The sequence below is a fragment of the Tenrec ecaudatus genome, chromosome 1 (genome assembly GCF_050624435.1).
Source record: "Tenrec ecaudatus isolate mTenEca1 chromosome 1, mTenEca1.hap1, whole genome shotgun sequence".
Lineage (NCBI taxonomy): Eukaryota > Metazoa > Chordata > Mammalia > Afrosoricida > Tenrecidae > Tenrec > Tenrec ecaudatus.
The window spans coordinates 36,464,356-36,490,220 of NC_134530.1; the positions used below are offsets into that span (position 1 = coordinate 36,464,356).

A 25,865-nucleotide genomic window follows, 5' to 3' on the forward strand; every position below is an offset into this window, starting at 1 on the left:
GGAAGCACCCACTCATCTATAGCAAGAAATTTGGAAAACAACTGCCTGGCCAATAAATTGGAAGAGATCCATCTTTGTGCCCATTCCAAAGAGAGGTGATCCAAGGGAATGCAAAATTTATTGAATGGTATTATTAATAGCACATGCAACTAAATTTTTTGCAGATTATTAAAAAAAACAGGTACAGTTGTACATCTGAGCATAGAACAATGAATATCATTGTGATGTCAAATGGGTCTTGACTGAAAGTAGGAAACATTAGAAAGGTATTTATGTTTTATTGACTGTGGAAACACCTGCAACTATATGGACCATACCAAACTCTTTCTGATACTGAGAAGATCGGGAATCCCAGAATGCTTAATTGTGCTCATGCAGAAGTTGTGCATAGACCAAGATATATCCATTCAAATAGGACAAGGGACTCCTGAGTGACTTGAGATGAGGAAAGTTGTGCATCAGAGTTGTATTTCACCATACTTACTCAGTTTGTATACTCGGCAAGTAATCAGTAAAGAAGAAGGTGACATCAGGATTAGAGGAAGCCTCATTAGCAGCCTGTAAGACGGGGATGACACTACTTGCTTGCTGAATGGGAAAGCAGCTTGAAGGACTTGCTGGTGAAAATTAAAATACTGAACTCCTCCTCACCAGGCCCAAATTCACTGCCATGCAGTGGACTCTGACTCATAGTGACTATAGGACAGGGTAGAACTGTCTCTGTGGGTTTCCAAGACTAAAAGCCTCATGGGAATAGAAAGCCTCTTTCTCCTAAGGTGCAGCCTGTGGTTTTGAAATGTTGAGCTTGCCGTTAGCAGGCCAATGTGTAACCCACGCCACTAGGGCTCCTCATACCTCAACATAAAGGAAATAAGAATGCTCAAAACTGGATCAATAAGCAACATTATGACAAATAGGGAAAAGGTTGAAGTTGAAGCTGTCAAGGGTTTTATTTTACTTTGATCCACAATCAACAGCCATGAAAATAGCAGTCAAGAAATCAAATTATATATTCCATTGGACAAATCTGCACAAGACCTCATTAAAATATTATATAACAAAAAGATCACTTTAGAGACTTAAGTGTGCCAGACCCAAGGCATGTTATTTTTAATTACCTCATGTGTATCTGAAAACTGGATAGTGAAAAAGGAAGACTGGAGAAGAATTTATGCATTTGAGTTATGGTATTGGTGAAGAAGATTGAAAGTACCATGGGCTTCCAGAAGAATGAACAAATGTGTCTTTGAAGAGTCCTGCTAGAATGTTACTTTGAAGCAAGGGTGGCAAGACTTCATCTCATATACTTTGGCTGTGGTATCAGGAGAGACTAGTCCCTTGAGACATCATTGCTGGAAAAAGAGGTCAGTGAAAAAGAGGAAGACCCTTGACAAGATGGATTAAAACAGTGGCTAAAACAATGGGTTCAAGCATAACAATTGTAAAGATGGTGCAGGTCTGGGCAGTGTTTCACTTTGTTGTATATAAGATCTCTAAGAACCAACCAACTGGATAATACTTAACAATAATATCATCTAGATAGGAGTCCCTGGGTTGAGCCAATGCTTAAAAAGTTTGATACTTCAAACCCACCTCGTGCTGCCTTGGAAGAAAGTATTGGCTCTCTCCTTCTGAAAACTCAACCACTGAAAATCCCTATGGAGCACATCTATTTGGGGTCACCACAATTCAAAATTGACTTAATGGCAGCTAGAGAAACAAACTCATAGACCCTTGTGTGTACGTAAGAAAGAGCTTTATCAAATGTGGTGAAGAAAGCTGATGGTGTCCAGCTATCAGAAGATATAGCATCCGGGGTCTTAAAGACTTGAAAATAAACACGCGGCCATCTAGCTGAGAAACAACAAAGCTCACATGGAAGAAGCACACCAGCCTGTATCGTCATGAGGTGTCGATGAAATCAGGTATCAGGCACCAAAGACCCAGAGCAAAGAAAGCATAATGTGAAGTGCGGGGGGTGGGGGGTGGGGGTGGCGCGGGGGAGAGTGCGGGGTGGAGGCCCAAAGCCAATCTGTAAGCAATTGGACATCCCCTTACAGACGTGTCATGGGCCCGTAAGGGTGCAATGTAGCACTGATGAAACATATAGCTTTCTTCTGTTTCTTTCATGCTACCTCTGCCCTCCGCCCCACTATCTTGACCCAAATTCTACCTTTCAAATCTGGCTAGACTAGAGCATGTACATGGGTACAGATAAGAGCTGGAAACATGGAATATAGGACAGATTAACTCCTCAACCAATTTTGAGAGTAGACATACCAGGAGGGTAAGGAGAAGGTGGGGAGAGAAAGGGGAACCATCACAATGATCTACATATAATCCCCTCTTAGGGGGATGGACAACAGACAAGGGGGTGTGGGAGACATCAGACTGTGCAAGACATGAAAAAATAATAATTTGTAAATTATCAAGGGTTTGTGAGAGAAGGAAGGGGAGGGGTGAATGAGGTGCTGATGCCAAGGGCTCAAGTAGAAAGAAAATGCTTTGAAAACGATAATGGCAACATATGTGCTTGAGACAATGGATGTGTGTATGGATTATGATGAGTTGTACAAGCCCCTAATAAAATGATTTTTTAAATCAATACCAAATTTTCAAATAAAGACAGATTAAAGAGAAGAAAATAAAGAAAGCTTTATATACAAGAGTAATTAGATATTGAGACAACATCCCAGCCCAGTCCAGATTAAGTTTTTATGTCCGATATTAGCCCATGTGTCCAAGTCTTCTTCAGACTCACGAAACACATGGCAATGATGCCAAGTGCTTTAAGATCAAAGGCCAATGGGTAGAAAGTTTTGTGGATCCACTGGTGCTGTAGGCATCTCAGCGCTGGCAGGGGTCTCCACATGGCTTCTCCGGCTCCAGAGGTCTAGAGTAATTCCATGTGTTTTGTTAGCTGAGAGTCTCTCAGGAAATAAGTAGTTAGAGAGTCTCTCCCTCCTCCAAGGAGGAAATCCAGGAATTCCCAGAATCCTCAGAGGAAGGCCATGCCCACACAGAGGTCTCATTGGCTATGACCGGATTGACAGACTAGGCCCCACCCCTTCACTCTTAATCCTCTCAAGTCCCAAATTGACACCAGATTTTGCAACTACCACAGGCACCATTAACCCGGGCCCCTGGGATTTGTTTCCCCCTCTCTTGCATATTTGCTAGCCCCGGGCTTCCATTTCCCATTGTGATCATCCTGCTAGGTGTGATTCCTGGAAGATGCCTTGGCAAGTAGAATGTGCCTAAACCCTCAGCAGCACAGATTTGGTTGGATCATAGATTTCAACATTGGCCAAAGTGTTCTGAGTTCTCAAAACCTCATGTCTAGGGGTAAAGACCCTTGTCATCTTTTTCTACTGAGATCTCTGAATCTTTTACCTCTGCAAAGAACCGAACCACTTGGCTGGTGTAGTAGTTTTGATACAGAAGAAGAGAGAATTCAGATGGAAGTCCTAGAGTACGTTGGCTATGTATAGGCTCATTTCCATAGTAGAGGTGGGGCATCCGACATAGCACATGGAAGAATCCAGCTTTAGGAGGAAGGACGATCTCTTTGGTCCCCTTGTCTTGTCCTCTTGGGGTCAGTCATGGTAGCTTTGCATGATGATGACCCAGAAGCCAGTCAGCGCTGGTGGTGCCACGACTGCTGCAGCAGAACCAATTGGCAATTAAGCTTTTGGCATAGGCTCACTCATAAATCTTGGATATTAAATTTGTTTTATTGGCATTGTGGGTGGGGGGTTGTATTGGGCAGTTTGCCTAGATTCTTCTCCCATAAGTCTCTCTTTAGGGGGCGAGGGATTCAGGATTTTTAACTTCTTCTTAGTCTGCTGCTAGGTAGAGGGGACTTTAACGTGATTGTTCTTCCTAGGAATGGCAGCTAGTTTTAGAAGATAAGAACCAGTTCCAGCATGTAATCTGGTGCTCCTTGGTGTCCTCCGGTGGAGCTCATGCCTCTCGGAGATGCTTCGAGCCATAGCCCTTCCACTCCATCAGGCCCTCCACACTGTGGCCTCCAGTGATTGGCATTTCTGTCCAGACTCTAAAATTAACACCACCGGCAGTCTGCACAATTCCAGAACACAGCAGGAACTTGCTTTTTGACCCTTTCCAAAGCTAAGGTCACATTTTTCTCTCCTCTCTGGATTCTTGAGTGCTTACAATCTGTGTTCCAGATTCTTGTCTCTGGTTGTTATCTTCCCAACAAGACTGCCAGCTCCTTTAAAACAGGGGCCCAAGGCTGTGATTTCTTTTGTTGTCCCATGCACTTCTTAAATCCAGGCTGGCTCCAGAGTAAATGTTTAATCAAGACGTTCTGATTTGGGTTGTATGTTACTCGGTCTGAGTTGGAAAGGGTTTTAGAAATCACCAAAGATGGTACTCCAAGAACTCATTTTGAAACTTGGTGATTATCTGATGCATACATCCCCAAATGTGTTTGACTTACCACCCCTATTACTGAACACCTCCCACACCCTGTTAGGAGAAACTTGTACACAATCCAGGATCAGATGGAGGTGTCTGCTTTTGCAGGCCCCTGGGCTGTTCCAGCACTTCCCTGGGGGGCAGTATCACCCATTTTGGGAAACACTAATATGATGGAAACAGAAGTGTTTTCTTGTTGTTTTTGTTGTTGTTCAGTCTTAGTGTAAATGGCTGTAGTCTTCAGAAGACTTTTCTCAAATGGTACTGAGAGTTCTCCTTAAACTAAGAGCTAACTAATAATAATTTTAATCACTTTTTCCTAATACAAATGATAGGTAGATGCCAAACTCTTAGCCATTGTCATAAATCCTTCCATCCACATAGTGAATAGGTATCCTCACTCGGCTTCAGATACAGAGCAGAGGCTCATAGGGGCAGCGGGGATGGTTGAGAGGAGACTGAACTCTGGTTCAGTCAGATGCCCAAATTTATGGCCCTTTTCCTATGCAAAGAGTCTCTGTAGTGGGGCTCTCCCTTTGACTGAAGCCCCAGGGGCATCCACAGGGCTGGTGTCACCCGGTACGCTACCTCGCGGCATCTTCCAGGATACTAACTACAGGAACATTTTCATAAATATAATCAATTTCTGCTGAAACACTACACAGCATTTTGGTAGGCAGTCATTTTGTGTCACCCCCTCTGACACGGTCACTTGGTGTGATCTGAACCCCTTCCCATACTGGATCATACAGATTCTTGATTAATGGTAATCCTAGGATTATATGTGGTGAATACAGTTGTTGAGCAAATAATTCGAGAAGCTGAAGAAGAATATGGCAGCAGCATTGGAGGAATGATTGGGAAAGTACAGTCAGAATGATCCTTAGAGGCAAGGATGGAGAGCCCTCTCCTCATATGCATAGACACATTGTCCAGAGAAACCAGTCCCTGGAGGAGACCATCAAGCCTGGTAGAGTAGAGGGACAGTGAAAAAGAGGAGGGCCCTGACAAGATGGATGGACACAGTGGCTGTGTTGATGGCCTCAAACATAAGAACAGTTGTGGACATGGCACAGGACCAGGCAGTGTTTCGTTCTGTTGTATTTAGGGTTGCTATGAATTGGAACTGATTCTGTGGCACTTAACAAGAAAAAAGAACAGATATAAATTGCTTAAGTATAATATTTCTTAGACTGTGTGAACACTAACAAGTGTTTTGTAAAATTTTTTCTACATCGAATTACATTAGAACATGATTAATAACTGAGCGGAAGCCTTTTTATTTTTCTCCTTTTCCTTTCATTACTACTTCAATCTCAAAAAAGGTACAGGTAGAGTTTTACAGATACTAATTACCACAGTATTATAGCTAAAACGCCAGATAATTTGACAAAGTAACTCTACAAACAGCGACGACAACAGCAAAATCAGCACAGCACATACAGATGAAGCCACACTATTTGAAGCGTCATGTAATTGGGTCCTAACAACAGCTGGGAGTCAGTTAGGCTAGAGCAGAGCTTCTCAAACTTTTTAAACGGGGCCAGTTAGTCACTGTCCCTCAGACCATTGGCGGGCTGGACTGTAGTTTAAACAAAACTATGAACAAATTCCTAAGCACACTGCGCATATCTTATTTTGAAGTAAAAAAACAAAGGGGGCAAAAACACTCAGCAGGCCGGATAAATGTCCTCGGTGGGCCGAATGTGGCCCTCGGCGTAGTGTGAGGATGCCTGGTAGAGCTTTAGCATTGCAGATATATTGTGCTTGTGCTTTGTTAAAAGTTGCTGCAGGCACGTTTTCATGAACAGCCGTCCATTTCTGTGAAACACTGCGCACAGTTTTGATAGGCAGTCTTTTGGTTGTCACCCCTCTGACGCTGTCCCCCGGGGTGGTCCACGCGCCCACATTCCCCTTGTGCCATCACTGACAAGTCTCCAGGTCATGATCGACAGTGCTGGTTTTGCAGCACTTCGTGGTGTCTCCAGTTCTTCTAAGAAAATGGTAAAATTCATATGAATGAACTTGAATTCTCTGGTTTGAAGCAGTGATAGGGAAAGTGCAGCACAAAACAAATGGACAATGAGAGGAGGGATTGCATCTCCAGGAAAGTCAGTCACCACTGTCCTCAGTCTCGGAGCACTAGGACTGAGGACAGGAACAGGTAGTCCCAGATCTCCCTCCAGTAACCACTGCTTGGTGTGGAATTGTCGTTTCTTCCTTGATTACTTCTGTTGTGTCCAGAACTCACCTGCCACTAATATCGGTGATGGTTCCCGGGGCAGATCTGTGGACCGCACTCCCCTCACCACCACCACCACCACCGCTAAAGTAGAAAGAGTAAGTTCCCCAGCCTAAATCCAGCCTACTGGGTGTACTGGGTCTTTCTGCAAGGCAGGCTGTTCGCCTTGAATCTTTCCACTGAGCTTATATCTAAATAACATTCCTGTGAGTTTTCTAAAAGGTTAGTCCTGGGTCATTGGCACTTAAACCACTTGTTTTGGTAGATCCTTCCCAAGAAGGTTAATTAGACATCTGATAGCCTGCTCTTTTTATGCCTGAATGATGAGAATAAGTACCCTGTGGTTTATTAACTGTCATGTTAAACCTTTTCCAATTGTCTTGTGACAAAACAAGAGTTTTATGCCTTATCCGGATTCGGTAGGTGAGACAGGCTCTCTGGTAAAGTATGCCAGGATAGAGATACAATTTGGCTCTGATTTAGGGGGAGGGCGCTTTTGTATCTCAAGTTGTGAGTTCAAGGGTCACACTGCCTCATCCTTTCATCGACTTCATTTTGACTTGTGATACCCAGGGATTGGCACCTAACAGACACTTGGTAATTGCTAGATAAATGAAAGAATAGGCATTACTGTAGAAAGGCTAGTGTCTGAGGTTTTTATATCAAACCCTAAGGTAATCATTTGTCACCTTTCCTGTTTTGAATCGTCTGCTTCCCACAGCAAGAGCCCAGGTCCTTACCACAGCACGGTCCCAACACACCTCTCCTTTTCTCCTACACCTTACCTTTAACTTCTCCATAACTTTTCTGCAGTCTTGTTGCATTTCAAGCCTTGTGTCCACCAGGGCACACCCCATACAGTGTGTATGCATGTGTTCAGTAATGATGCTCTCTTTCAGTCAGTCACTACTGACTGTCAGCTAGGAGATAGAGAAGGTATGTATTTAAAATAGGAAACATAGTGCTGAGACTCACATTTCCCCGCCTTGTGTTTGAATCCACTACAGTTTGCGGGGACATTATCAGATGGCTTAGGGAAAACGATGGACAATCGGCATCAGTCAGAACGGGAATACATCAGATACCATGCGGCCACCAGCGGTGAGCACCTAGTGGCCGGCATCCATGGCCTGGCTCATGGTAAGTCAAATGATAGCTGGCTGGAAAGGAAGGGTTGAGGCAGGCTGGGGCCGGGTCACCCAGCTGACTGCCAGTAGGAAAAACAAAGCTGACAGCAGTGGAAATCCTGGCCTGGTGTCTTGTTGTGCCCGGTAGCTGTGCAAGCTCTCTTATTTTATCCTCTTAGTGATCCAAATGTGGCAGCACATGAAAGTGCGTCCATCTCTTTTCCAAATGTTCCTTCCCTGGTCTCTGACTTCTGTTCCCTATGTATCACAAGGACTGATCAGTGGAATCTCTTCTCAGACCCTGTTATGGCTTTCTGACCATTCCTTTCAAATCAGAAATGAAGCCTGGAGCTGGCTGCCAGGTCTGTGGCCTGGATCTTTTCTAAGCCTTGCATAAGCTCGCATTTGTCCCAGTTACCCATCCCCGGACCTAAGAGATAGAGTGGATAGCAAGCATTTGCTCAGTCCCAGAATCTTTGAATTCTTGACTCATTTTCCTCCTGTGACATTTTTCTCAACAGTTTGTTAGCATGGCAGTCAAAGCCCTTGGCACCATGAACCCAGTAAACTTCCAGCCATTGTGTCTCAGACAAGCCTCCCAGTCCTGGCTCACTCTCGTCCTTTCTACCCCCTCCCCCTACTCCCACCCCTTCCTTGCCTATCTAAATTCCACTCAACCTCTAAGTCCCTACTCAAATGAAGATTTCCCAGTTCCACCTCCTTTAGTTAGAATTAAAAGACCACCAGAAGCCTGATGGTGCTGTGTTAGGCTGTAACTGGCGATGTAAACTCACCAGCTGCTGTGCAGGAGGAAAATGAGGCTGCCCGGTAAAAGTCTGCAGTCTCAGAAATCATATAGAGGGTCACTATTAGTCAGAATCAGCTGAATGGCAGTGGATTTGGGTTTGGTTTTAGAACACACATAGGATCCCTGGTGGCACGGTGGTTAAGTACTCGGCTGCTATTGAATGGTTGGCAGTTTGAACTGACCAACTACACCATGGAGGAAAGATGTGGCAGTGTGCTTCTATAAAGCTGTGCTGTCTTAGAAACTCCATGGGGGCATCTAACTTGTGCTTAATTAGATTGCTATGCGTCAGGAGCCACTCAACCGCAAGCATTTGGGAGAGCAAAGCTGTGTGGGCTGAGTGGAGGGTTAGCGCATGCTCCCCCTCCTGAGAGTGGGGTTACCTTGAGAGGAGAAAGCGCATCTTGGATGATTTCGTATGGTTTCCAGGGTATCATGCCAAGCAGAACAATTTGTACCAGATTCTTAGCGATAGTCTGAAGCGATCAAAAATCATGTCAAGACTGATCAATTCTTGACTATCTATCTGCATGTGGAGGAGAAAGGAGTATAAACCAATTAAAATTCCTATGTCTCTTTGTGTTTATGGCATGGTATTTAGAGCAGAGTTTTTGTTTATCGACTTTACCGAATGGGAGGTTTGGATCAAAATGCCCTGGCTGTGCCTGAGCCTGCCCAACTGTTAGTAGAGCAGTGCCTAAGGAGACATCAGGCTGGAAGGAAAATTTGATGGAGTTTATGGGCTTTAAAAGTTGACTATTGGGTAATCATTTGGGGGCTGGTTTATCCTCTTTTTCTACTGTAGTAATGACTCCAGAGCATTGTCCTATTACAGAGCCCCCCTCCCTCTGAAATGAATATAAAGTCCTTTACTATGGATAATTGCCTTTTTCTGTCTAAGATCCTTGGGAGGTGGAGAGCGAGAGTGAGCATGGCTGTCCTCATTTTTCAGGTGGACATTGTAAGTGTGCTGCAAATATGAGTGGCTTGTTCAAGCCTTCAAACTTACTTACATGCAAGGAAGACCTGCTAAGCCCTGAAAAATACAAAAAACGTAGCCTAGAATGAGGTGTTCGTTTATACCTGATTACCAGCAGTACTGTGGAAGCAAGACCTAGCGACCTACTTCCTAGGATCACAGCCATCGACAACTCTACAGACCACAGGTCGACTCCAAAGCACAGGGGACTACGTGTGTGAAATAACTCAATGGCAATGGATTCACCTTGGGTGAGATTCATCATCCGGGATGAAAAGACCTTAAAAGATGACAGAGATCAGAATCCACTGAACCTCACTGGCCTAAAAAATGGTAGTTGTCTGCATAGTGCCCTCTCTGAGCCCAGCTTGACTCAAGCTCAGCAATGCCCTGCCTCTGGGGACCCCCACTGAACCCTTGTTCAGACTTTATGCTCTGCTATAAACTTTATTTCACAAGTTGGAAAAGGGATATTGCCTAACTAGAGCAAATGGGCCCAGAGTCCAAAAGACCCATTGTGAATTGTTAAGACGTTCTCACCCAAGGAGTTTCCTTTACCAATTTGTCTCACTAGAGCTGAAGAGTCTAGAGTGCTTCCTCACACCCCCACTATCAAGGGTAAACATCCTGTGAGGTCCCTGGCACAGGTCCTGGAACTGCTCCCCCAGCAGGGCCCTGCTCTTCCCTTCAGTGCCTGTGTCCTCTTCAGCCTGTGCCAAGTTCTGACCACTGTTGAGACTCCCAGGCCACTGCGTTCCCATTTCAAAATGTTTGCAAGTCTTTTTGACCATGCGTGGTCCATTGCACTGGCTCTATTGGGATTTCATCTGGCTTTGACATTTTGGAGGGTGCCCTTCAGAAGCTATACTACATAGAATTGCCTGTGTCTGGTTTCAGCAAAGCTGCAGGAGCTTTTACCCCATTTCAAACATGTGGCAGTATTGGCCCATCACATAGTGTCTTTGAAATCTGAGAACCAGTTTATAGTTATCTGTCTCCACACCTTATCTTTCATAGGATCCCAACATCTTCATGCTTTTCCCTATTTGGAAGGGGAGCTATTTCTGTTCTCACATTGATTTAGGTCCTACTGCCTTGCTTCCCCTCCAGGTTGTCCATGTCCTCCTGAGGCTCTGGAGCTGAAAGACTGCCTCCCAGCTATTCTTTGATTAACTGGAACACACTTTACATCTTTCTGACGATGCATAACATACACTTCTGACTTTACTGGGTTGGCATGTCTGGAGTTTGTCTGTTACACAGTGAGCAGAATGCTCACAGGAGTGGCTGCCGGATGAATGGAGTTGAGGGGCTTGGTTTTAAATGCTTTTGCTTTTGTCCTCAGCCAGGTGATAACAGCCCTGTCGTTTCCCATAGGTATCATTGGTGGACTGACGAGTGTTATAACCTCAACAGTTGAAGGTGTGAAAACGGAAGGGGGTGTCAGCGGTTTCATATCTGGCCTTGGGAAAGGCCTTGTTGGCACTGTAACCAAGCCAGTGGCGGGCGCCCTGGATTTTGCATCAGAAACAGCCCAGGCAGTGAGAGACACAGCCACGCTCAGCGGCCCCAGGTCAGTGGTCTTGGGCAGGGAGCGGGGCCAGTGGCTTTTGTAATTGCTTCCTCAGGTCTACTGTTTATAATCCATGATGATGTATTTTATTATGCAACCACTGCTTCAATTATGTGATTTAAAAAAAAAAAACAGTAAGTACAACAAACTTCTCGCCTTATAGGAATACTTGAAAATGAGACACAAAAAAGCTGGCTGACACATTTTCTCGGATATATGCATTGCTTATGAATAATGTTGGTTTCTTTCATTGAGATATCAGACATAAGATTTCATCCTTACATGCCTTCCTTGGTCACCAAGGCAACTGGAGCCCTCCATCTGCCCATTAAGACAACTGACAGATAACTGTAAGCAGGGTCCTTGCTGCTAGGCCCCATAGCTAGTCCTAGAATCCCTGCCATAGAGGTTCACTAGGTAGATCTAGCCAATACCGTAACCTGAGAAAGACAAGAGACTATAAACAAGTCATGAAGTTCTGCTGTGGGATGTTGTCTTGCCTCGACACCAGCTGAGACTACCAGGATAGCTCTAAGTCTCACAGAACCCAAGCACTCGCATTATCTATTTATTTTAGTGACGTATCTAGCCTCCCCTTTCAGGATAACTAATTGGGGAGTCTTATCAACTAAGGATGTAATGAATGTTATGATTCTTAGCCAAGCTGAACTTGACTGTGTCCAGAAGGATTTTGTTGCTGCCTGAGTAATACATGTTCCTTGAAGAGTCCTTGTGTCCTGAACAGTGCTCACATTCTATCGCTCCCTTTAATAGAATTTTCAGGGAAATTGTTCCCAAATCAGCGGAAACCTCTGTGTGTCACCTTGGAACCTTCGTGACCACACCACAGCAGGAGGGAGATGCTAGAGACTGTAGTCAGGAACCTTGTAATGTGTGCTGCCAGAAGTCTCCGATATAGAAACCACTGCTTTCTAAAACAGGATCTGCAGAGTTTACTTCAGTTAAATTGCCTTCTATTCTTAGATATATAGGAAGAACAATCTTCGGAGCATTCATAAAAATCAGTGTAGGCGGGACAGCAGAGAGACTTCACATGTATTTCCAATGAATTTTTCCCTGTCCTGCTCAAGTCCTAAGAAATGTACCCCCAACATTTTATGAGAACAGTAAGATCTGGTGACATGTATGTGTGAGGCAAAAGACCCCTAAGAATCCCAAAAGAACTATCCTTATTCTTAAAATCCAGGTTTGAATGGATTGGTTTCAGAAAAATTTGAAGAATATCCATTTCTAAAATATGATTATTGATCTCTTGACTTTATACGTGGCCAGTTTTGAAGTGTTGCTGAAGCCTGGTGCAAGTCATACAGCCGTGGTGACTACCGAAAGGTGTTCTTGTCATGTGTTGAGCTGTTCAACATTGCCACCGAAGATGTGATTTTGTGTTATTTATGCATTCATTCATTTGGGCCAGTAAACTTTGGTTGAAGACTTCCTCTGAAACTGGGATTGGGAATGGAGCAGAAAGCAAGACGGGCCCTGATCTCAAAGACTTACAACTGAGTTGGGCAGCAAACCTAAAACAAATCATTATTTTTGCTGAAATTGTGATAAATGCTCTAAAGGGGATGTCCAGGGTACTATAAACTATATAACTAGAGAGAGAAAAAAGGTTGGCTAACCTTTTGGCCAATGGGATCAAGAAAGTCTTTCCCAGAGCTGGATGGATGAGTTGACCATGGGACAAAACAAGAGAATTGCAGTTCCAGGCAATAAGGGATGACATGTGCAGCACTGAGAGGTGAAAGAATGTGGTACTGAACTCAATGCCCAGCTTTCTGCACATGGGGTCTCATTTAATTTTCCTCTGCTATCTATGAATGAGGACAAGAACATTCAAAGCCATCACGCCCAAGGCCACATAACTAGTCTCCGCACTCCCATAGTGCACTTCTCTGCCTTGACTGGCTGCCCCTTCTTGGATTCCTCCCACAGCAGTGTCAGAATCACCTATTTTCAGACTAAAGAGTGCTCTCCAATGTCTGAGTCGTTGGCTCAAGCTTGACCTTTGCTATCACAGCAGTTGCGCATGATGCAGGACCCTGATTCCATATCTTTACCAACCTCACGCTTTACTTTCTTATTCTACTCCTTGGCATTATTATCAGGATCTCAACAGCAAAGACCCTGGCCTCCAGGATGTTCTTCACTTGGAACCATACCCAGTAGAGACAGAGTGCAACCACTAGTGGTCAGCACTGATCATTCTTCATCATCGCCCATTTCTGCTATATATATTCTATGTAAATGAGATACCTGAGGCACAAAGAAGTCATGCAGTTTGCTGTATAGCAAACAATACTGGCTGTATAATCGGGCCACTGGTCTACTGCTTTACTGTACTGCAGTGGCTTGTGGGTGCTACAGTGCTGGAAGCTATGTCATCAGTATTTCAAATAGCAACAGGATCGCTCGTGGTGACCAGGTCTTTGTGGCTCTTCTCAACTAAGACAGACTGGGGGGGGAGAGGCTGGCAATGTACCGCTAAAAAAATTGGCCAGTGAAAACCTTATGAATAGCAGTGGAATGATGCCTAATAGAGTGCTGGAAGATGAGCCCCTTCGGTGAGGAGGCATTCAATATGCAAATGGGAAAAACATTCTCTCTAAAGTAGAATTGACCTTACTGATGTGGATGTAGCAAAGCTCTCAGGATCTTCATTTGCTGATATGACACCATGCAAAATGAGACGAAACGGGTTCAGACATCCATTAATAATTAAAAGTTGGAAGTGTTCAAGATGGAGCTTTTGAAGATGGAAATCCTAGAAAATTAGGGAAATGGACTTGAAGTGGACTGGTATTAGCCATTTTAAATCGGTCAGTCTTAAGCACTACGATGCTGGGAGTGGAAAATTGAAGAGAAATGGCATCGTATTCATCATTAAGAAGAACATTTCCAGCTCTATCTGAAGTACAATGCTGTCAGTGATAAGATAATATCCGTATGCCTACAAGGACTATTACTCAAATTTTTGTATCAACCACTAATACCAAAGATGGAAAATTTGAAGATTTTTACCTTCTTCAGTCTGAAATCAATCAAACATGCGACCAAAATGCATTAGCTATTACCTGTGATTGGAATATGAACATTGGAAGTAAATAAGGATCAGGAGTTGGAAAATATAGCTTGGCAATAAAAATAATACCAGGGATCACATGATAGAATTTTTAAGACCAGTTAGCTAAATTGAGTAGCTAAAGCAAGTGGGAAAGTGATGAATAAAAGAAGGCTGAACAGAAGATTTCAAAGGGCACCTTGAGGAGACAAAGTTGATAATGAAACGTGCAAAGGCCTGGAGTTAGAAAAGTCAAAGGGAGAAACAGGCTCAGCATTTTACAAGCAGAGAACACCAGGAAAAAACGTTTGCCTGTGTTGTGTTGACTATGCAAAGACACAGGCAACAACTGGGCGAATAAGCATCATGATTGACAGAGAAAGCTCTGGCACTGTCAAGGATTTCATTTCATGCGCACGACTCATTTATCCACTGTCTCGTGATCCGACATATGTCGTTTGTGACAACTCTGGAACATTTTCAGGCAGTATCTTCAGTTGTCTGGAGTCCTACATGGCAACAAGGCCTGGTCCAGCCACCCAAAACTATAGGGTGCAGGGTGGCGACAGGCCAATGCAAGGTTCCAGGAGGGAATAGAGGCCAGGCAAAGAGGAGGGTATGGGAGGAAGAGAAAGACTTTAGGACTAGGGTAGATGGAGGATGAGCAGGATTCCCACCCAGAACTGGCTATTGGAAGCAGTAGGCAATGGGCGATACCCAACCACCAGTGTGTCTGTGTGATGGTGGGAAGGCATGGTGGGAAAGGGGTTCTGCCACACCACCTGCAGCCTCGGATGCCCCCAGGGACTCCAATGAGTGGTGATTGACTGGGAGAGAGGGGGAAAGACAGAACAACCTGGTCTTTGGAACCTTAATAATTAAGGAATGGGTATGCTTGGATCCACAATCAGTGTTCTTGGAACCAGCATTCAAGAAATCCTACAAAATAAAGTATTAAAAAACAAAGATGTCACTTTGAGGACTAAGGTGCCTAACCCAAGTCAAGGCATTTTCAATCACCTCATACACAGATGAATGCTGGACAATGAATAAGGAAGGCCAAAGAATTGATGCCTTTGAATCATGGTGTTTGAAAAGAATATTAAATATATCATAGACGGCCTAAAGATGGAACAAATCTGCCTTGGAAGAAGTATAGCTGAAATGTGCCTTATAAGCAAGTATAGTGAACTCAGTGAACATATGAGTAGGAGGGACTAATCCGTAGAGAAGAACATGGGTTCAGTCAGTGAAAAAGAGGAAGACCCTGGACTCGATGGATCGTGGCTATAGCATTGGGCTCAAATGACCATGATGATGAGGATGGTGCGGGACATTCTGTTATTCATAGGGTCACTATGAGTGGACTGACTTGATGGCATCTGACAACGACAACCCTTAATGTTTCTCTGCGATCTTCCCCAAACAGCCCTCTGCCTAGTAGTTCACCTCTTGGAGGAGCGCGGGCTCTAGTAGGTGAGGGTGCCAGGGAGGTATGGGCCTATGGGCATGAACCTCAGAAGGGTTGGAACGAAGCTGCTGCATCTCCTCTCCGTTTCTGGAGGAGCCCAGAGAGGGCGAGTCATAGCAGAAATCGCACCTGCTAAACAAAAAAAAGGAAAAAGAAAAAGGAACCATTTGCAGTTAATTCAGTTTTAACTAATGGTCACCCTTTGGTTGCAGAGTGGAACTCTCGTCATGCTCCGTCTCCCCCCACTCCCACCCCACAAAAAAAAACCCAACTCACTGCCATTGATTCAGTGCTGACTCATAGCACCCACTGTGGATCTCCAAGACTAACTGTTTACAGGAGAAGAAAACCCAGTCTTTCTCCTGTGCAGTTGCTGGTGGTTTTGAGCTGCTCACCATGCGGAATACAGCCCAGTGTGTGAGCACTCCTCTGCCCTGTGCCAGTGGTGGGCTGCAACAATAAAACGGGCTTATTACCCCGGAAAGCATGATAGGCTCTTCTGATGAGAGCATTTTTACCAATTTCCCTCCGTCCATTTGTTTGGGTTCTAAAGTAGGGTTATTATTTGAGAAGCCATGTGTTAAGAAAAGAGCACTTGATCTGGAAAACAATAGGCTAGAGTCCCAACCCCCTTAATGACTCCTATGGGCACTTGGCCAAAGTCTCTTAGCCTGTTTAAACCTCAGTTGTTGGGTTTTTTCTAACTAAATTGGGGGCTAATTATACCCCACTAAAATTATTTTAATGTGGAAGCTATAAAGAACTAAAAATTCTAGGTGATTTTTAAAAACTTCTTATTCTGAATCTGGTTTAGGGTTACAGACCAGATCATCAGTTCTACATTCAACAATTTATACACACTTTGTTTCTTCTTTTTTTAAAAATCATTTTATTGAGGGTTCATACAACTCATCACAATCCATACATACATCCATTGACATACTTTGTTTCAATTCATCTATTTCATTCCCCTCAATGTACCATCACTTATCCTACCTCCTCTCCCTTTCCTGTTTCCATCCCGCCCTCTTTCCCAATCTTCTGAACTTTGTCCTTGGGTAAATGCTGTCCTTTTGATCTTAAATGGTTGATTATTCTAAGGTGTGTGTACCACACTATTGCCATTGTTCACTCTGTAGGCCTATTGTTTAGCTGAAAGTTGAGCCACCAAGATAAGTTTAGTTCTAGACCTGAAGGGTGACTAGTCTTGGGGATCTCACCTGTATCTTTCCAACCAGTAAGCCTGGGCTCTCTTAAGCTTTTTAACTTTGGTCTACAGTTTCCTCACACTTTATCCAGTACCCTCTAAGGCAGTGGCTCTCGACCTTCTTAATGTCATGACCCTTTAATATAGTTCCTCATGTGTGGTGACCCCCAACCATAAAACTATTTTCGTTGCTACTTTATAACTGTAATTTCGCTTCTGTTATGAATTGTAATGCAAACATCTGATATGCAGGATGTATTTTCAGTCTTAAAACGAACATAATTAAAGCATAGTGACTAATCACAAAACAATATGTAATTATATATTGTGGTGACTCCTGTGAAAGGGTCATTCGACCCCCAAAGGGGTTGCAACCAACAGGTTGAGAACTGCTGCTCTAAGGTGACCCTCTTCAGAACAGTGGTGACTGAGTACCCTTTAGTTCTTCTGGTCTCGGGAATGTGGAAAGGCATGTTTCTGTGGTCCATTGTTAACGGACTAATTATTTCCCGGGTCTCTATTTCCATCACCCTTCTTTCCTCTGACTGGGAGAAACCCATTGCAACGTACTGGTAGGTGACTGCTCAGGAGCTTTTAAGACCACAATTGCTCCATCAAGTAGGATCTGGAACTGCTCTGTAGAGTATGTTATGTTAACTGACCTTCATGTCCCTGAGATGATGCTCTTGAGCACCCACGCCCAGTGACTCATTCCTTCAAGGTATTTGATTATATCTAAGAAGTGTAGTTTGGTTATTCATTGAAATGGAGAGCCTTATGTTCTTAGGATGTGGTGGTATTTTCTGTTAGTAAAATTATTTCTCATTGATGTGGCAGAATTACTGTCTTAAGCTGTTCTGCAGAGGCCATTCCAGCACAAAGTACTCTTTAACCTGCATCGGTTTTAGAAGCAATCTGATTCCACACCAGAGATAGAAACTAGTTGTGCAAACTGACCTTGATGTCCCCCAAGATCCTGTCCTGATCCTCCAGACCTAGACACTCATTCTCTCAAGGTGTTTGGTTATATCTAAGAAGTTTTCATAAAGAGCTCCCTGTGTGCTTCACCATATTTGTGAATAAATCTACAACAAAGATAAATACTCGTCTACAAATATCCTCTGTCAAACCTATGTATATATTGGTGGATACACTCCCACTGCCCTTCCCACTCCTGTTCAGCCTGTGTGTCTACTTGTGCATCCCCACCATTGTAGGACTGTACCTACAGCAGTGTTTTCCTTTGTTCCCATTAACTCTTGCAAACCACTTGGTGTGGTGTCTTCCCCTGACTTCTTCATTTTCGCCAACTCCCTTTAGAGTGCACATTGCCTCACCCTAGGTAATGCTGGCCTATCCTCTAGCCAGTGACTTCTCCTTTCTCCCCAGGAGCCGCCACAGAACGTTTCTTCCAGTACACAAACCTTTAAAAAGAGCGACTATTTGTACTCAGCGTGGTGTCCTCCAGGGCCATCATTTTTCTTTGACCTCACGTAGTATTTCACTGTGTGTGTGTGTGTGTGTGTGTATGTGTGTGTGCACCAAAGTTTCTTTATCCGTCCTTTTGCCGTTGTGAATTGTGATGTGATGAACGCGGTTGTTAGGATATAGTATTTTTGAAAGTCACCTTGGAGGAACCCAGAGGTTCTTACAGGTAGAAGCAGGTCGGAGCAATATAAGGGTTTTGTTAATGATGATGGTGTCTGATTTCTTAGGAACATGCTAGTTCAACACAAGGGAAAAATCACCTTGGTTTCTTGGAAGTGAATTATAACCATCTCCAAGTATCCCAGTTGATTGAACACAATCCAGGGGTGTTACTCAGGATTTTTCCTCACTGTTTAGACAACAGGGACTAACAAATGACTTGAAGGGATTAGAAGTGAGATTCTGACCGAGGGCTGACCTGAGCCCAGGGACAGAGCCAGGAATAGAACCCAGGAGTCCAAGAGTTCTGCCTCTGAGTCTGCCCTTGGAATCCACTTTCTGTTTCCTTTGTCATATTTCATCTGAGTGAAGGCTTAGATCTTAACATCTATGTTTTAAATGACCCAAATTTTAAGCAGATGATAGCAAAGAAAGTCATAAAACTGTGAAAGAATACTCCTTCCAGTAATCCATCTGAAAAGTGGCCTTACAGGAAACATTGGCTCCTTTTTCTGTTTATTTGAGCCTGGTTTTATTTATAGGGAACCCCCTCCTTAAGTTCTTTGAGTTCAAAATACTCCCAAGTTCCTCTCCCTGTTGGAGCTTGCAGGCTTTCCAGAAAAACTAGCCACCTAATTTTTCTCTGAAATGTCCATGCCGTCTACTTGTTCTTAGGAAGGTAGGCGGGGGTGGGAGGGGGGGGTGGTGGGAGGTGGGCTAGGGAAGGGCTGCGGACAGCAGATCCCTTGGCCTTGACACGCATGTTGTGGACCAGTATCCCCTGCTGTATTTGTTCACTATACAAGTATGTGTGGTTTGGGACTGAAATGAGGAGACTTTTCCAAGGCAACGTTCTGCTGGCTCAGATTGCATCTTCTGGTCTACATGTATTGGGCCACATTTGTCTGTTCCCAAGGAAAGTTTATGAACATGGCACAGATACAGCCACACGTTGTGGTGCCCTTGAAGCTGGGTAGAGATGCCTACCACCCTTCAAACAGACCAAGCCAGTGCAGGACACCCAGCCACGTGACCATGCTCAGTTCTCTGTATTCACGTGGTGGCGTGTGCATGCAGTATTTGAAAAAGTATTTCAGCAGAGAGTGACAGAGAACCAGAGGGGGGGCCGTTTCACAGTGGTAGGCAAGGACCCCACTGCAAAGAGAGGAGTCTGTGATGCTGGGAAATGTGTGTACTTGTTTGTGCCTCTACCGTCTGCTGCAGGCTTTGGGAGGCGCAGAAGGAGCAGATGACGATTTATGAAGCTGAGACCTGGGGTTTCCTCCAAAATATGTCTTCACCTTTTTAGTCAAGACTCAAAAGAAAAGTGGAGGGAGAAGTGGGAGTTGGCAGGACTTGAAATATGAATATAACTAATTTAGCAAAGCTCAGGAGTGTTGAAGCTTATCTTGTTATTTAAGTTAGATAAGGAGGAAGGGGGAATTTGAAGGATAATGATAGATTAATGTTTAAGAATATGGCCATCAGAACTCTGATAATGTGTTGGAATCCCAGGACCCTTGTATTGAGCACATGGAAGTAAATCCCAGTTGCTCTGGGGGCGTCTGAGAAACTTCTTGGTTGATTCCACAGAAAAGATTTATGGTGGGCCTATTTGACTTATTCAGTAAAAACACTCCCAAGGCACCACCCCAAATTTGTTAGAGACACATTTGTTAATGGCCTCTTAGATATGGAGTAGAAGGGGATTCTCTGAAGGAAGTGATCTTTCTTGGAACATAGCCCTTTTAGTTGCAGGGCTTACTTTTACTCACAATTTTCTAGGATCAAAGGGGGAAGAGCCTGGTGGGTCAGCAGAGCAGGAAGAAACAAGTGGTGGGAATGAGCACTTAGGGCGTGTGACTGCGGACACTTGCATCCCGGGACTTGCAGTGGGTGGCTTCCAGTGGCCCTGCGCTGCACGCAGCTCTGTGCTGTGCTCATGCGCCACCAGGCAGACCTACTAGGAACGGAGCCTTCAGGGAACCCTGAAGGTAAACAGTCTTAGGGTTACGGCGCTGCTCTCAACTGGTTTTCTTTCAGTGTTCCTTCCATGGACGAAGAGAGTGAATTGATGCCCATCTGGGGGCAGAGTATGTCCAACAGGTCTTTGAATCTTCCGGGTTTATCCTTAGAATATAAATGGATTTGATATTTTATTTCATGGTTATTTTTATTCAGAATGTATATTTTTTAACTGCTACCCAATAAAATGAACTCTTCAGAAAGGTGCGCCATGGGACTCTGTGGCCACTGCAACTGGTGCCATGGGATCCTGTAGGCTATAAGTTCCCAGACTTCTTGGGCCTCCTGCCCCCTGTCCCCACCATTCCCATCTGCTCCCCACTCCCCCCTCCCCACACACACACACTCAACCACTGCCTCCCACGGGCTGTCATCTACTTTGGAAAATGCTGCTTTAACCGCTTTAGACCTTAGTTGTCGTCGTTGTTAGGTGTCAGCACGTTGATTTTCAGCCTGCAGTGACCCCATGTAACAGTGTAGGTAGAAGCCCATAGGGGTTCTAGATTGTCATCTGTCTGGAAGCAGATCACCAGGGTGTTTTTTCATGGAGACCCCAGTAGCAGCCATATATCAAAAAACAAAACCAAATCACTGCCAGACAGTTAATGCCAGCTCAAAGCGACCCTAGAGGACAGGGTAGAACTAACCCCCTGTGAGTTTCTGAGAGAATAGCTCTTGCTTTACAGGCTCTCCTGAGGATTGGTTTCAAACTGCTAACATTGCCGGCAACAGCCCAGTGTGCAACTACGATGCCAGTAGGGCTCCTCGCAGCCGGTTCAGGATATGTGTATTGGTCATGGTGACTGTCTGGAGGCTCCATGCATATTTGGCCAAGGGACTGGCATTCTTGCCTTTGAGTTTATCTATCAACTGGATAACCACTTGCTGCTGGTTTCGCCAACATGGTAGTGTCATCGTGAGGAGGAATTTTTTCATTTAAATGAAACTGAAAAACGATTGCCGTGTCCATTGGAGTGGAAGGGCCAGTGCCCATCTCTCCTCTGCCGTCCAAAAGTCGCTCAGCTCAGATAGTGACTGGCGCTCACTCTCTGTTGTTTCTGCTCACCTTCTGGGCTGTATGAGGTGAGAGCCAGATCGCCTCCCCTTCCTTCTCTGCCAAAGCAGGTCTTCTCAGACTGTTGAAGGTGGATGGCACACTTTCTCACCCTCGCTTTTCCCGAGCAACCCTTGAAGAAGTAACAACATGAAGAGATGAGTCAATGACACAGGATGTCTGACTCGGGTCGGAAATTAAGCTGACAATGTTCCAGGAAAGGATATTTTTAAGAAACATCTTCACAGTCCTTCATGCCTTATAAGTTAAAATTCCTCTCACAGGAACGCAAGCAGAGAACTCTTATTTTATAAGAAAGACTCCTCCCCTCTTGCTGAACTCTCACGCTGCGTTCCCCTTTCAGTCAAAGCTCCAGGCGATGCTACGCTCCTTGTAGCATAACTTATGGAAAGCTCTGGGCTGGTGCTGAAAGAAAAAGGAAAGGGTGCATGTTTATGCCTACCCAGACTTGAGAAAAGCCTTTCCATTCCTGAAATCCCATGACTCATTCATATGCAAGATTATCTGTTGAGGGGGGAAAACCACTTTTGGGGTCATGGTACATTATAATCATTTCTAGAAAGGAGAGTGCCGCTTTTGACAGACAGAAAGGACTTCATGGAAATGGCTCACTCCTGCTCTCAAAAGTAAAAAGCAGCTGGATTTAGATACAGTTCTTGCCACTCATCTTGTAGGTCCTTGCTCAAAGAAAAAGGATGGAGAGTGTGGTGTGGCTCTCTAATTTGGGGTTATTTCATGTAAGAATGTAATAATCAATGTACATTCTCTTCCTCGCTCTGTAAATGGATTTTTAAATCTGTGGGTACCTACTCTGATAAAATATGCATTTGAGATTTGGGGTTGAATGCCAGGAGATAACAGTGTTGTGCCGGTATCTTCTTGAGACATTTTGTATTTGGTGCAATAGAGAAGTGAAGTGACACTTACTGTTTGTGGAACTCCTCTACAAAGTCCTTGTCCCCACTCACTGCCATCGAGCCGATGCCAACGCATAGCCACTCTACAGAGGGTTTCTGAGACTGAAACTCTTCCCAGGAGCAGGCAGCCTCTTCTTTCTCCCGTGGAACAGCTCATGGGGTTGAACTGCCAGCTTTCTTAGACTGACTTATTCTTAGGTTTGATGACTACCATGTCTCCATGGCTTCCCTTAGAGAATTTATCTTCATGGAAATGGATTCATTGGCCAGGATGAAGTGTAATCTCTGTTAGAGGATTCGGGTTTGAAATCAAATCCCTTACTCCCAGAAAACATTAGGCTCGCTGGTGATTGTGAGCTACGCAGAGGACATCTGCACCAGCGTAGGGGAGAAGGCTCAGGATTTGTATTATAAGTAAAGCTTTGGGGCAAGAAAACGTAGGCTAGGTATTATCATTAACCCTGGGTTTTCCTGCTTGGATAGCTTTATCAGTATCCGTCTATCAGACTAAGAGTCTCATGAATTTGTCGAATGTGGGAGAGAAAGTTGACTGAATTAGTAAAACATTTAAAATCATAATGTACACTAAAAGAAATAGTATTATTATATTGGCCATCTCTAACTCAAACTAGGTTAACCATACTACTGTATCCTTAATGGATATGTATTAGTGCATAGGGAGAAATTATTTCTTTTTAAAAATGAATTAATTATTAGTAGAATACATTTATTGAAAAACACACACATGAAGTACAAACCCAAATTGTACTTCCTGCCATTTACATAAAATTAAATTTCTAGAAATGTGATCAGAATAAAAATAGGAAAAAAAGGGGGGGCGGGGCTGGTTAAAAAAATAGGAAAAAAGAATTATATAAACTAGTAGGTAGAAGTAACCAACTGAATGAATTAAACTTAAACCATTTAAGCTATAAGTTTAACCTTAAACCAATTATGCCACACTTAGTTGTTATGCATCAAAAAAACTAATTTTATTGCCATACACTTCACATATCATATAATTTAATTGTTCAATCATATTAAGAAGATTTGGGCCCCACAATCAATTTCAGAACATTTTCTTCTCATGCTCCCTGTTGTTAGCGCTCTGCCCCCACCCCGCCCCCGCCCCGCCCAGCCTCTCCTGCCATGCTCCTGTGCAGTTATCAATTCCATCACCACTCATGGCCCACTATTCATCAGACACCCTTGAAAATAATTTCTAATTGTGACAAAATTTGTTTATGTGGGCCCTTGGTCTAGAAACCCCTTGGGGTAGATCACCCAAAGCTCTTTCAGAACTATTTCACATATTCATGTATATCTTATATAGTCTGATATAAGTCACATACACTAGACATAGATGTGTGTATGACTGTTTTTATATTAATAGCCTCTAATGAGAGTGCAGGAGCTATGGTGACATAGGGAGTACATGTTGGGCTGCTAACCTACTCACAAGGCCCACAGTTAGAAACCATTTATTAGAGGTCTACTTATCCTGAGATTTCATATGCAAAATCATATAAAACACAAACAAACAAAAAAATCATACAACAATGGCTAGACAAAAGATAGAAAAACCTCAATCAAAAAGGAAGCAGAAAATTGAAACAATTTGTACTCAACTGTCATCAGGTCTATTCTGACTCTTAGTGACCCTACAGGACATAGTAGAACCACTCGGAATTTCTGAGACTGTAATTGTTTACCAGTGTAGCAAGTCTCATCTTTCTTCTTTGGAGTGACTGGTGGTTTTGAACTGCTGACCCTGCAGATTGCAGCCCAACAAGTAAACAGTATGCCACCAGTACTCCTTGAATCAAATATAAAATGGTCAAAGGGGAGCTTGAAAATGAAATGTTACAGTTTACCTTAACTACATCCGCCATAATCAACTTTATAATGCTGTCTGACAGCAAAGCCATTCTCATCTCTGGCCTCTGGTCAGAGGGGATTCACTGGAGGCTTCATCCATGTCGGGACCTTGCACATGGAGTTTGGGCACCCATCCTGTATTGGATGGTGGGTTATCCACCGCCTTCTGTAAACTAGGTGCTTACAATTTAAGCTCTGATACCATTCCCTCCTTTGGATTGGATTTTACAATGTACAGCTCTTCTTGGATCACACAGGCTGGTGTGCTTCTTCCATGTGGACTTAGTTGAGGCCTCACTTAGATGGCTGCTTGTTTGAAGACAAGCCTTTCAGACCCCAGTGCGGTACTTTCTGGTAGCCAAACACCATCTGATTTCATCACCACTCTTTGCTATAGCACCCATATCTTCAGTGATCCCTTCATGAGGGCAAGCATCCCTAAGGACTTTGTCATAAGAACTAATCTAAGATGGGGCAAGAAATAAGATGACCAGACATCCCGCTTTTGACGGGACAGTCCCGATTTTTAACAATTTTTCCTGTGTCCCGCAGTGTTTTAAAAAGTCCCGATTTTTGGAAAGAATGCACGACAAGCTAGGGTAGACGGTTTTCGGCTGCCATGTGGCTATTTCGCCAGGATATGAGTTTTATCAATGATGGCCTGCTGGTGTCCTGCTTTACCAGTGTTAAAATCTGCTCACCTTAGATGAAGTGCAAGCTCAAAATCTACTCATATAGCTATGGTTTATATATGTCTCTGGTTCATTTTAGAGACATTACTATCATTTTATGCTAGACATCATTATAAATTATACCCCTAGGGCATGAGGTTTGGTCCTATTGTTAGTGTCATTAATTTATCCAACAGTATAGAGTTTAAAACACTGTTGAGAAAAGGAGATTATACCATTATAGGCTGACTTTAGACCTCACTACATGAATTGCTGACCTGTACAGATTAAACTAAGTGACTAGATACTGTTTACACAAACAAGGGGGTTGGTAATAAAGCAAAACTTTCAATAATACTCATTTACAAAAGCAGAGACTTTTAAATTTGTACATGTCAGACCAGATTTATGCATGTCATAAGAAAGCATGGAGAGGGAGGTAAGAAAAAAGCAAGGAGGGCATTAAAATAGTAAATAATATGGTAATTTTAGGCTACCATTCATTGGGCACCCTTGAAAATTGTTTCTAATTGGTACGCAATTTTTTTTACATATGGTCCTTCATCTAGAAACCCCTATGGGTGGATCCCCCAAAGTTCTTTCAAAGTTTCGTAAAATCAAATCCATTTCACATATTCGTGTCTGTGTTTATATATTTTCCTGTAAAATATACATGAATATGTACATACATTAGACATAAACGTCTGAATGTAAGTCTTTTAA

General features: G+C 43.6%; 1 protein-coding gene across 3 annotated transcripts in view; it reads left to right on the forward strand.

Annotated features, from left to right (window-relative positions):
* VPS13D (vacuolar protein sorting 13 homolog D) overlaps positions 1–25,865 on the forward strand; it is a 270,781-nt gene that overhangs the window by 201,314 nt on the left and 43,602 nt on the right. For all 3 annotated transcript variants that reach the window (XM_075550922.1, XM_075550923.1, XM_075550924.1), the window contains exons 65-66: positions 7,690–7,822; positions 10,974–11,169. In XM_075550922.1, coding sequence (XP_075407037.1) covers positions 7,690–7,822; positions 10,974–11,169 — 329 coding nt within the window. The remainder of the gene's footprint in view (positions 1–7,689; positions 7,823–10,973; positions 11,170–25,865) is intronic.